Genomic DNA, 12604 nt, shown 5'->3' with positions numbered 1-12604 from the left:
AAATTGGTTTTTTCCCCAAGTTGTCTGTTTTGCCCGTGACCATAACTGGTGAGTGAACCCTCCTTATCCTCGTCTTGATACCTGAGCTTCGAATTGGATATTCTCCTCCCCATCCCATAGAGGGGGAGGATCGCCTGGTTCTTTGTTGTTTGCTAGGCCCAAACCATGACAGATATAAAAAAGCCTTGGCTGGCTAGTAGTCTAAGACTGTGCATGAAACTTCAGAAACAACATGTTTTCTTTCTAGCAATTTCTAAAACTGTTAGAGGTTCTTGTTGCTGTTTTTAACCAGTATTTTATTGTGCCCATGCTGATACAACATCTTACTAAAACTTCTTTTGTTTAATATGCTAGGGTTACTCTTTCAGTCTTTTGTAAGTGGGAGGCTGGGGAGAATTATTTCCTCTTCTGAAATCTCTTTGTACTTACATGCTAGCTATTTCAGTTATTTTCTCTCTACTTAATGTCTGCCTCACTCAAAAATATTTCTGCTTGACTGTTTCTGTGATTCATAGCTCCCAATCAATCTCGTAGCTGAGCTTGTAAAAAAACTGTTGATCTCTCTTCTGTGCATCATTAGTAAATCATAGAATTGTAGAATGGTTTGAGTTGGAAGAGACCTTAAAGATCATCTGGTTCCAACCCCCCTGCATGGGCAGGGACACCTCCCACCAGCCCAGGTTGCTCCAAGCCCCATCCAACCTGCCCTTCAACACTGCCAGGGATGGGGCAGCCACAGCTTCCCTGGGCAACCTGGGCCAGGGTCTCCCCACCCTCACAGCAAAGAATTTCCTCCTCATGTCTCACCTCAATCTCCCCTCTTCCAGTTTAATCCATTACTTCTTGTCCTCTCACTACAAGCCCTAGTAAAAAATCCCTCCCCAGCTTTCCTGTAGGCCCTTCAGGCACTGGAAGACTGCTATAAGGTCCCTCGGTGTTTAATGATGTATTGATAGCTGTAGAAAATAAATTTATTACATAGATGGCCCTTACAGTGTCCCCAAATAAACTTGTTTAGCTGGTTCTACCGTTAAAAAAAATTACTGGGCAGAAAGATAATCTGGAGTGCACTGACTTCTGTGCATCTGAGAACTGCAACCCCATTATACCATGGATCAGCTTCCCAGATTGGGGATTTTAGGTGGTTGAAGTAGAGAAGAGCAGTAGAATAGGTAGGCTGAACGAGGAGGTTCAGAAGCCCAGTTACAATGGGTTGGGTTCAGCAGGGTCTGGAGCACTGTTGTTTATGGCAGAGCAGAGTACAGCTTCACACGTGGGCTTGACAAAGAGGGGTGGTGATTGCCAGGTTGCAGCTGTTGTTACCTCTTTCCTGACTTCTGCCTGTCTTCTCTTCAGCGAATTGTGAAAAGAGAGCAAAGAGGGGAAAACATAGAGATAGCAGGCTTGGCCTAGTGTCAGACTTCAGTTCTGTGTTCTTGTTCTGTGTTGCTGAATGAGGAATCCTTCCTCTGCAGGTTTCTATGGTTCCTCTGTAGCTAGCAGTTGTCATCTTGTATAAGATGTGGGTAAACTCTTTTATCAAAATGTAAATTATCCTGCTATTTTGATGCTTCTACGAAGTCATTGAAAATGTAGGTAGTAGACATTTTAGAGGTCCAGAAATGTCTTTTAAAATTTGGACAGTGAACTAGAGTGAGGTGAAGAACCAGTGGTGAGTGGAGGGACAGGAAAGACATTAATATAGAACTTCCTAAACTGGTTTTACCATATTTTGGAGCTGCTGCTCTTATTCAGTTTAGGTGGTCCCCTGAAAGTAAGGGAAAATTTTGATCCAAATTTGAACAGCCTATCATAGGTAATTCTGATGTTTGGACAACCAGTGTATTGGTGACTTAGGATTATAACTTTTGTGCTCTGGTAAACTTGTAGTTGCATGGTGACTTATAATTGCCACATAATTTTGTCATTATATAAACATTGCTTTGTTCTCAATCTGCAGCTCTTGAACTTCTATTGTTCTTGTAATACAAAATAATATTGCTAGTCTTCCTCAAAAAAGCCAACAACTTGAAAAAGCCTCAGAAATTGAGGTCCTAAAAAGGGAAGGAGGGGAATCTATGTAGAAATATGCTGCATGTAAGAAATAGTTTCTAACAGCTTACGTAGATGTGTGCTTTATGGATGCTTAAGTAATACAGAAATTTTCATGCCTTGTTGGCACTATGCAACATGCAAAATTGAAGCCATTCACTGTATCAAGAAGCTTGTTAACTGAGTATGGTAACCAAAATGAAGGCAACAAATATTTCTTGTTGTTAAAATAAATTAATATTGTTTTATTGTGGGTGATAATAAGGAAGTTATTTGAGTGATTTGAATTGGGTAATTTTTATGTCAGTAACTGATTAAGGGGGAAGCAGAAGGAATGTGGGATTGCAGGTTGGCAAAAGTACAGGAGGGTAGGGGTGGACAGGTGGGCTGAGTCAGAGAAGGAAACAAATGGGGTATTTAATTTTTCTCCTTACAGACAAGGAGTGACAGGGAATTTCTTGAGCAATCAGGGTACATAGAGGGCTGGTATTCTAGAGCATCTTAGGCAAGAGTGAAAAATGAGAGACAAAATTCTGAACAATGTCTAATGCTTTGGCAATAGCAGTCTCATGTGGGATGGGTCTTTAGGTAAGTTCTCTTGGAATTTGGAGCTACTTCACTAGATACAGAAAAGATAGCAAAGAATTGCAGGTCCTATTGAAACATATAGTCTTAGATGTACTGTGGCTTATTTGCATATGTTAGGTGAAAAAAATTATCCTGTGAGGAAATTTGAGAAGTAAATGATATGAAAACTTTAACTATGGTAGTTTTCTTCTTCAACCATAGTATTTCCTGATGTGATAGTCTAGTGATTGACAGCTCCTCTGCTGTTGCTGTTAAATGGTGTTTTCTCTCCTAGGGTTTGGACGTGGCAGAGGGAGAGGAGCGGGGAGGTTTTCAGCCCAAGGCATGGGGTAAGAAACATGCAGAGCACAGATATTGGCAAGGATCAAACTCAGTGGCAATATTAATATTGTCAATTAATGTTGCCACTGTATGTACTGTATGTTGCTGTATGCTTGATAAACCAATATGGATGCAAAAATTCACAGATCTGTTAGATGATTAATGGATTATTTTTGTCTTAAACCAGTATTTCCAACTAGACACACCAATATAAACCTAATATAAGTTCACTCAATGTTAATATCTCAAACTTGGAGAACCCATTTGTACCAGTAGCAGCCACATACTGCCTAGGAGGCTGAAAGTTCTGTGTGGTGCTAGGTCAGTTTAACAAAAAAAGATCGTTTCAGTGTAATGTAGAATATGCAAGTTCTATATAAAACCAGAGACTAGCGATTATAAACATTCTTCCTGTTTTTGAGGTTTCATGCTTTAGCTGTTTGGATATACATTGACCATAAAACAGAATTAAAAGAAGTTACTCAGGAGCTCTAAAGCTCAGTTTTCTTGGAAAAACTTGCTTCAGAGAAGTGTGGCCTCCACTCTTTTCACTCAGTGTTTGCCTTTAATGACATTTCATGTAATATTAGTGTAACGGTTTGACTTAGGATCAATTATTAAAGCAACAACAATAATGTTCTCTATCCCCTCCCACCCAGGTAGGGAAAGGAGAGAGAGAATAAGGAGAGAGAGAATAAGGAGAGAGGCTTTCAGATTGAAAACTAAACTAGACATCTTTAATTAAATACAAATGATAAAAGAAACTCTGTACAAATACATACAAGTATGTGCAGGAATGTGCAAAACCCTATTGCCTCCCCCCACCCCCAGCAACTCCCAGTATGCTTCCCTTGGCTGGGGCAGTCCCAAGAAGGTCCTAGACCACTTCTGAAGATAGCAGCAGAGCAAACAGAAGACGAGGGTGGAGATACAAGGGGTAGGAACGCACAGGCATAGGTATCAAAGGAAATGGATAGACAGAGTCCTCCCTGGATGCCTGCCATGGATGGAAGAGAAGGAAGAAGGTGGTCTTGACTTCTGTGATCCCTGACTTTATACTGAGAGGGATATGTATGGGATGGAATAATCTGTTTGGCCAATTTTGCCATCTGTCTAGTCTGCTCCCCCCTACAGGAGGGTTGTCAATTTGACTCTTCTGCTCCTTTAGTGTCTAAAGCAGCAGATTCAACAAGCAGAGCGAAGTGTCCTTGGTCTCTCAGCAGTAACTATAAACATTTGAGCATTATCAGCTGGAAAACTTGCTGTTAATTGCAGCAAGTGTGCTGCTTAAAAGAGAGTTCACTGAAGAAAAAAAAAATCAATAGAAAGAAAATTGGCTTCATCCTGGCTCAAACCAGGACAATCAGTGATGTTATAACAAAAGGCTCATTCTAATTCTCTAATAATCCTTCTTGTTCATACTTGTAGATGATAAACTGAAAAGAGGTTTTTCTTCCATAATCCTTTTTCACCTTTTAGCTACTTCTGTGTATTTTGGCATTGGTGTCAGAAGTGCATTCTGAAATAATATTACTGATGATCTGACCCCTGTCTTGCACAAGTCTGATGCTCTGAAAGGTTATAATACTGGTTTCTCATCAGTCAGCCACCTATTGAGAAACTATCAGCTGAGAGGGACTTATCATTGTGCATATAAACTAATGCTTTATAAGACTGGGAGGAGTAGGTATTCTGTTAACTGCTTTTTCAGGAATTGTTGTTTTGGTTCAGTTTCTTTACAGTATTTTTTTTTTTTAATCTCCTCAGTTTTTTCTTCTCTTACTTTTTAATCGATGTCTGCTCATAGAGGAAAAATTTCTTTTGAAACCAAAACTATCAAGATAAATTCTGTGGAAATCAAGATGTTAAATCTAATACAACTCCAGCTAAAAATGATTACACTTGTGTTCATTGAATGATCCATGCATTCTCCTCCATTTCTTAATTTTTAAAACTCCAGGACATTTAACCCTGCAGACTATATGGAGTCTTCTGCCACTGATGGCTTTGGGACAAAATCAGAGATTTGGGAGACTGGTCAGAATCATGCAGATGATGGAACTGGTAAGATGCTTCAAGAAGTGGAAGGATTGGAATGAAGACTTGTAGCAAATTGCAGTTAAAATAACCATTCTGTTAGTGTTCAGTTAACTTCTGAAAATGTGAATACATCACGCATGACTCAGATGTTAGTTCATTTTTATAGCTTCACTGCAACTAACGTGCAGAGTACACACTGTGGCTTGAATGACTAGTTAGAATTAAGGGAATTCAATTTGAAACATATATGTATGTATTTGTTTTAGTAGAAACAATCTCTTGAGAGACAAAGGGATTTGAAGAGCTATTGGAAGAATCTTGTATGTGAAGAACTGTTTAGATGTCTTAAATACTGCTTAAGAGATCACCTAATGTAGTTAAGGAGTGTAAGTCCTACTAAAAGTGATTGGTCCACAGGCATTGGGCAGTAGGGTGTGAATATCTAAGTAGAAAAAGAAAAGAAAAACAGTTTGCAAATATGAATCCACACAGTGACACTGGGATGGCTGTTGTGAGCTGATGCTGTCACAGAGGTACTGGCTGTCAGGATGCTTCTGCAACTTCCCCCCCCAATGTGGAGGGGTATGCTCCAGGGAAACCTCATAGTGGCCTTCCAGTACCTGAAGGGCCTATAGGAAAGCCGGGGAGAGACTTTTGACTAGGTCTTGTAGTGAGAGGACAAGAAGTAATAGATTAAACCGGAAGAGGGGAGATTTAGGTTAGACATTAGGAGGAAATTCTTTAGCATGAGGGCAGCGAGACAATGGAAGTTTGCCCAGGGAAGTTGCAGAAGCCCCATCCTTGGAAGTGTTGAAGGCCAGGTTGGATGGGGCTTGAAGCAACCTGGTCTGGTGGGAGGTGTCCCTGCCCATGCAGGGGGGTTGGAGCTAGATGATCTTTAATGTCCCCTCCAACTTAAACCATTCTTTGATTCCCAGCTAAAGCAAGAGACAGACATAATTTGAAAGGAACTGCTTAACAGTGGTCTCATGGTGATTCAGAAATTAAGAATGTGACCTGTTTGTCTGATATTGGGAAAACAGGATACCTTGCTGCTTTCCATATACTGTGACAAGATTAAGAGCAAGGGATACCCTGTGTCAGGATGGAGAAATTAATATATGTTATTTTACGTGTTTGGGAACCACCAAGTGATAGGAGAGTTTTTTTTTTAACCCCAGCAAAGGGTAACTTTTCTGATCTCTTTATTGCTGAAGCCTACTTAGATCATCAACCTCTATGTTAAGGGTGGAAGGAAAAGACATTAGAGGCCAGTGTGTGCTCTGTTGAACTCTGCTGTGAACCTCTTAAGATTCAGCTTTCTAAACATTTTCCACTTAACCGGAAAAGTCAAGAACAGGCTCAGAGTTTAGGAGTGCTTATTAGGCAGCTGTCTTGTTACTCTGAGTGTCTTCTAGTCCAGTGTGGGAGAGTGGCACCATGTATATTAATGGTTATTGAAACGGAGCTCTTTTGCCAAGTTATGGAATCTTTCCAATGAATTTCTTTTGAAATGACTTGGTGCTATAGTGCAAACAGAAATGCACCTTTTAATTTCACTCATGGTAGTTGTTTTTAAATGTTTATCAGATAATGAATTAGAATGACACCTAATGACTTGAAAATTCCCCTAGGAATACTAATACTGTACATAGTATCATAGAATCATAGTGTCACCGTTTGACTCAGGTCCGACAACAATGCTCTCGATCCCCTCCCCCCCCCACCCAGTCAGGGAAGGAGAGAGAGAAAAGGAGAGAGACTTGGCTGGATTGAAAACTAAACTACACAGCTTTAATTAAAACACTAATGAATCACACAAGAAAAATATATACAATTATATACAGATATATTCAGATATGGGCAAAAGCCTCTCGCCTCCCCCCACCCCCAGCAACTCCCACAGCACTCCCCTGAACTGGCAAGAGTCCCGAGGAATCCCGGAGCCGCTGCTGGAGAAAGCAGAGAGTTATGAGGGTCAGGAGAGCTCGAGCCTAAGGGTCGGCGGTGATGGACAAGCAGAGTCCTCCCCGGACGCCGGCCATGGACGGAAGAGAAGCGAAGAAGAAGGAGGAAGCTGTCTTCCAAGATCTCTGTCCTTCCTTTTAGCTTACGTAGATATATGGAATGGAATATCTTTGGCCAATTTTGCTGTCTGTCTAACTCTGCCTCCCACGGGGGGGTCAGAGATCTCCCCATAGTGTCTGAGCCGGCAGAGTGAAGGTGTAACCTTGAAACCTCAGTAGTTAGAAAAACATTCCACTGTCTTATCAGCCTAGCAGAACACACAGTTGCTAGCTAAAAGAAAGCTTACTGAAGGAAGAAAAAATCAGTGAAAAGAAAAATTGGCTTAATCCTGGCTCAAACCAGGACACATAGAATATGCTGAGCTGGAAGGGACCCATCAGGATCTTCGAGTCCAACTCCTGTCCCTGTGTAGGACGCCCCAAGAATCACACCATGTGCCTGAGAGCATCATCCAAACTCTTCTTGAACAGGCTTGAAGCTGTGACCACTTCCTTGTGGAGCTTGTTCCAGTGCTCAACCACCCTCTGGGTGAAAAATCTTTTCCTGATATCCAACCTAAACCTCCCCTGATTCAGCTTCCTGCCATTTCACCCAGTCTTGTCACTGATCACAGATGTGAAGAGATCAGGACCTGCCTCATCTCTTCCAATCATGAGGAAGCCACAGACTGCAATGAGGTCACCCCTCAGCTTCCTCTCCTCTAAGCTAAATAATCCAAGTGACCTTAGCCACTCCTCATAAGTCATCCCTTCCAGACCCTTCACCATCCAATAGCTTGATGTCTTTTTTTTTATCTTGTGGTGCCCAAAATTGCATGCAGTACTCAAGGTGAGGCTGCACCAGTGCAGAGTAGAGTGGGACAATCGCCTCCCTTGACTGGCTGGCAACACTCTGCTTGATGCACTCCAGGACACGGTTGGCCCTCCTGGCTGCCAGGGCACACTGCTGGCTCATCTTCAGTTTGCCATCAAGCAGAACCCCTAGATCCCTCTCCACCACACTGCTCTCTGACCACTCATTCCCTAGTCTGTACTTACCACCAGGGTTGCCCCGTCCCAGGTGCAGAATCCACCACTTCATGTGGTTGGTGACTGCCCATCTCTCTAACTTGTCGAGGTCTCTGCAGGGCCTGCCTGCCCTCGAGGGAGTCGACAGATCCTCCCAGTTTTATATCATCAGCAAACTTACTTAGAATTCCTTCAAGTCCTGTGTCCAAGTCATTGATGAAGATGCTGAAGAGGACTGGGCCTAGGATGGAGCCGAGGCACCCCACTAGTGACTGATTGCCAGCCTGATGTTACTCCATTCACTGTCACTCTTTTTGCTTAACCTGTGAGCCAGTTGTTCACCTATTGTATGGTTTGCTTGTCCAGCTGTGTGCTGGACATTTTGCCCAAGAGAATACTGTGAGAGACAGTATCAAAAGCCTTGCTGAAGTCCAGAAATATTACATCCACTGGCTTCCCTTGATCAACTAGGTGGGTTACCTTGTCATAAAAATAAATTAAGTTTGACAAGCAGGACTTTGCCTTCATGAAGCTGTGCTGGCTATGATTGATGACTGTGTTGTCCTACAGGTGTTTTCCAATACCTCCCAGAATAATCTTTTCCATAATTTTACCAGGCACTGAAGTTAGACTGACTGGCCTGTAGTTTCCAGGGTCCTCCTTCTTGCCCTTCTTGAATATTGGAACAATATTAGTCAGTTTCCAGTCAACTGGGCTTTCTCTAGATTCCCAGGACCTCCCAAAAATCATCGAGAGAGGCCTAGCGATGACATCAGCCAGCTCTTTGAGGATTCACGGATGGATCCCATCAAGACCCATGGACTTGTAGGGATCTAACTGTAGCAGCAGATCCCGCACAGGTTCAGGGTCAGCTAAGAGTTGATCCTTGTTGCAGTCATGGTCTTGCAGTTCTGGGTGTTGAGGCCCCCTTGGTCCATCATCAGTGTTGAAGACAGAGGCAAAGAATGCATTAAATACCTCTGCTTTGTCTATATCCCTGTTGGTGAGGTGACCATCCTTATCCTGTAAAGGACCCATGTTGTTTCTACACTGCCTTTTGCCATTAATGTATTTGAAAAAACTTTTTATTGTTGTTTGTTATATGGTAGCAAAGGGCAGAGTATGTTGTCACAAGTATTGCAGAAGCAATAAGGTTAACTAAGGAAAGAAGGCATACAAGAAAATCTTGAGGAGACTGGACCAGAGGTAGAAAATTCACAGATTATTTATTAATGAATGCATCTGTAAGGCTATGGCTTACAAACGACTTTGACTTGAGCTCCACTTTCCAAGTGTGCTTGAATGTTGAATGTCCCTACTAACTCTGGGTAGCCTTCTGTTGTGGTTTTAACCTGGCAGGCAGCTAAATACCATGCAGTTGATTGCTCACTCTTCCCGGCCCCCCCCCCCCCACAGGAGGTCTAGGAAAACTCTCTGCCACCGACTCTCCATGGGACATTTTGCTGTGGACACCTCTATGCTGAGAGCCCTCCCTGGGAGCAACTCTCCGCAGATTGGCAGATGAGGAGTAGCACAGCCCTGTGTCATCTGCTGATCCATGGAGAGTTATCCCTGCATAGGGATGTCCCAGCATAGAGGTGTCCTGGCATTGAGATGTCCCGGTGGCAAGTTGTCCAGCAGAGACTTGTCCCGGCAGTGAGTTGGCTTCAGGGGTGAGTTGTCCCGTGGAGAGTTGGTGGTGGAGAGTTGTCCCTTCCTGCCCTGCAGGATGGGGAGAGAAATGGAAATGTAAAGGTAAAGAGTCTCCATGGGTTGAAATAAAAACAATTTAAGAATTGAAATGCAATAATTATGAAAATAATTATAATTATTATTATGATGATAATACTAATAAAAATATACAAACAAGTTCTGTACAGTGCAATTGCTCACCACCTGCTGACCAATGCTCAGCCTGTCCCAGGCTAGTGATCCCAGAGGAGATAAATTCTGAAACTGCAATCCTGGAAGAGAGCTTATTGGCCAACTCTCATCTATATACAGAGCATGATGTTGTGTGATATTGGCCAATTTGGATCTGTTTTTCTGACTATGCTAGTTTTAAAGCAGAAGAGAGAGTGCTGGGAAAGAAGATGGAAGCAGGGGTAGTGGGAAGGAGTGGCAGACAAAGCGTGGAGCTGGAAGCAGGTTGAACAAAGTTGAGCTGTTGATTTGGCTTGTTAATAAAATATATTATTTTTCAATATATTATTTTTCAATGGTTTTGTTATTTTCCTTAATTTACAGTGCTGTTATGCTAGTTCCAAATCAACAGTCCCAGTAATAAATAAGTTACCAATGTGGAGTTACTGAAGATGTGAATGAGGGGGATATATATGTATGGAAATCCATAAAGCCTGCAATGAGCTAGTGAAGGATGTCAGATAAGAGAATACACAAAGGAAGGGCAGGATGGAAATCCTTCTATTTATTCCTCATTATCCAGTCCCATTTCTTCTTTCATTTAAAGAAAAATAAAATTGGCTCATACTAGGTACTTGGAAAATTAGTGTATTTCATCTGCAATTACATTAAAAATGAGATAACTGGGCTGCTACTGGAGAAACAAAACCAATTTTGCATATCAAAATGTTTTCTGAAAACATCATGCAAATATAAACTCTCTGTGGAGTTCTGAGTATTTACTAAATTTTTCCTCCTTAAGTCAGTGCTGGGAAAGGATCAGCATAAACAGTTTCAATTAAAAAGGAATACACTGTTTCAAAAATGTTGTTGCCTCTATACATGCTCTGAAAGTGCTTTAGAACCTCTTGTCCTGAATTTTTGCAGATGCCAGAGGAAATGCAGTAGCCGAATGAAAGGTGTTTCTAAGTGCACCGTCATGTAATCCTATAGAAAGGCTAGCTGATTCTGTGGAGGTAAAATTTTGTGTTGTTGGTTGAAATAAAAAAGAGAGTAAGGGGCAAATCTTTAATGGTTTGTAATAGTTAAAAGTAATTGTATTTCAAGTAATTCAGCATTGGGTTTTCTCCATCATAATTTTTATAGAAGTACAACTGAAAGGCAAAAAGAAGGAACAAGGTGGGGGGAAACAAAACAACCAACCCTAATCCAAAAGGGAATACACTTGAACGGTGTGATTGATATTTTCTTACAGGCATGTTGAGTATCCAGTCTCTTACCTTTTTTGTAATGTACAAGTCAGTGGGAGATCCTGAACATCAAGTCACGGCAGTTCTTATTTATAAGTTATGTTGGAGGTTGTCACTTATCAAAATAGGTTATAAAAATGGTATTGTGTTCTGGTAATTTCCTGATACATCTACTTTGATAGAGTTTCATAAATTTCACAGAAAAACTTCATTTATTATTATCTTCATTATGAGCAGCCTTAAATTACTCTGAAACTGAAGAATGACAAGAAAGAAAAAATAAATTACAGTGTAACAGTCAAGGGAGAAGAAACTAATTGTGCAGCTTGGAAGTTACAAGGAAGTTGTTTGTTTTTTTTAGGACTGCTATAAAAGTCAGAAGGAACATTTTGGTGAAACCTTCAGGTCATTCCAGAATGTGAATGTAATCCAGAAGGAAAGAATTAGTACATAAGTTTGAGATAAACAAAAATAAAATTCTTTGGGGGGTAATATCTATGGCTTATTATTAAGAAAAGAAAAAAGTTGGTGTTCTGGTTTGGTTTGGTGGTTTTTTTGGTAACGGGGGAAGGGCCCAGAGGAGTGGCTCCGGTAAGAAGCTGAGAAGCTCCCCCTGCTCCAAAACCAGCCATTAGAGGGACAATAGATGTGCCTCTGTGATTAACATATGAAAGAACTGAGATAACACCTGAGCGGAGAAGCACTTGGAAGGGAAAGAAGAGCTGTGCTGGAGGAGGTGAAGAGCGGTGCTGGAGAGGCAGAGCGGTGCTGGTGGTTGGTGGGGAAGAAGGTGCCCTAGCAGAAGTTTCCCTGCAACCCATGGCGAGATGGCAGCTGTCTCCTGCACTCGTGGAGGAACGTGATGGAACATTCCCTGAAGGCGCCAGGAGGGGTGGGTTTGACCAGTGGACTTGGATTTTGTGGCCAGAGGATTTGCTGCCTGTGGACTCTGATTACTCAGCTTTGGAAGACTCCGGGGCCAGGGGAGTTTGTTCCCGAAGCAGCCGTGACTCTGTGGGAAGCCCAGGCTGGAGCAGCTTTCTTAGGATCTTGTGGGAAGGACTCATGAAGGAGAGGTTCGTGGAGGACTCTTTCCCGTAGGAGGGACCCCATGGGGAAGCAGGGGAAGAGTGTAAGGAATCCTTCTCTCTGAGGAGAAAGGAGCGGCAGGAACCACCAGCCTGTGAACTGACTCTAAACCCCATCCCCATCCCCTGTGCTGCTGGGGGGAAGGAGGGAGAGAACCCGGGAACAAAGGGATTTGGGCCTGGGAAGAAGGGAGGGGTGGGGTAATGGATGTAAGCCCTGCTCTTTGTGTTGTCTGTGTCCTGTGTGTGTTTGATTAGTGTGACATTAAATTCTTATTTTTTTCCCCAAGTTGAGTCTGTTTTGCCTGGGACCTTAATTGGTGAAGAACCCTCCTTGTCCTTTGTCTCAACCCAGGAGCTTTGTCCT

At 42.2% G+C, this 12604-nt stretch overlaps 1 protein-coding gene across 8 annotated transcripts in view; it reads left to right on the top strand.

Annotated features, from left to right (window-relative positions):
* Positions 1 to 12604, top strand: part of LOC127396380 (ubiquitin-associated protein 2-like) — a 114414-nt gene that overhangs the window by 40081 nt on the left and 61729 nt on the right. For all 8 annotated transcript variants that reach the window (XM_051643993.1, XM_051643992.1, XM_051643991.1 and 5 more), the window contains exons 8-9: positions 2915 to 2969; positions 4922 to 5025. In XM_051643993.1, coding sequence (XP_051499953.1) covers positions 2915 to 2969; positions 4922 to 5025 — 159 coding nt within the window. The remainder of the gene's footprint in view (positions 1 to 2914; positions 2970 to 4921; positions 5026 to 12604) is intronic.

The sequence above is a fragment of the Apus apus genome, assembly GCF_020740795.1.
Source record: "Apus apus isolate bApuApu2 chromosome W unlocalized genomic scaffold, bApuApu2.pri.cur SUPER_W_unloc_1, whole genome shotgun sequence".
NCBI classification, from domain to species: Eukaryota; Metazoa; Chordata; class Aves; order Apodiformes; family Apodidae; genus Apus; species Apus apus.
Note: the sequence above shows the minus strand (reverse complement) of the source record. Positions and strands in the feature narration are given on the sequence as shown.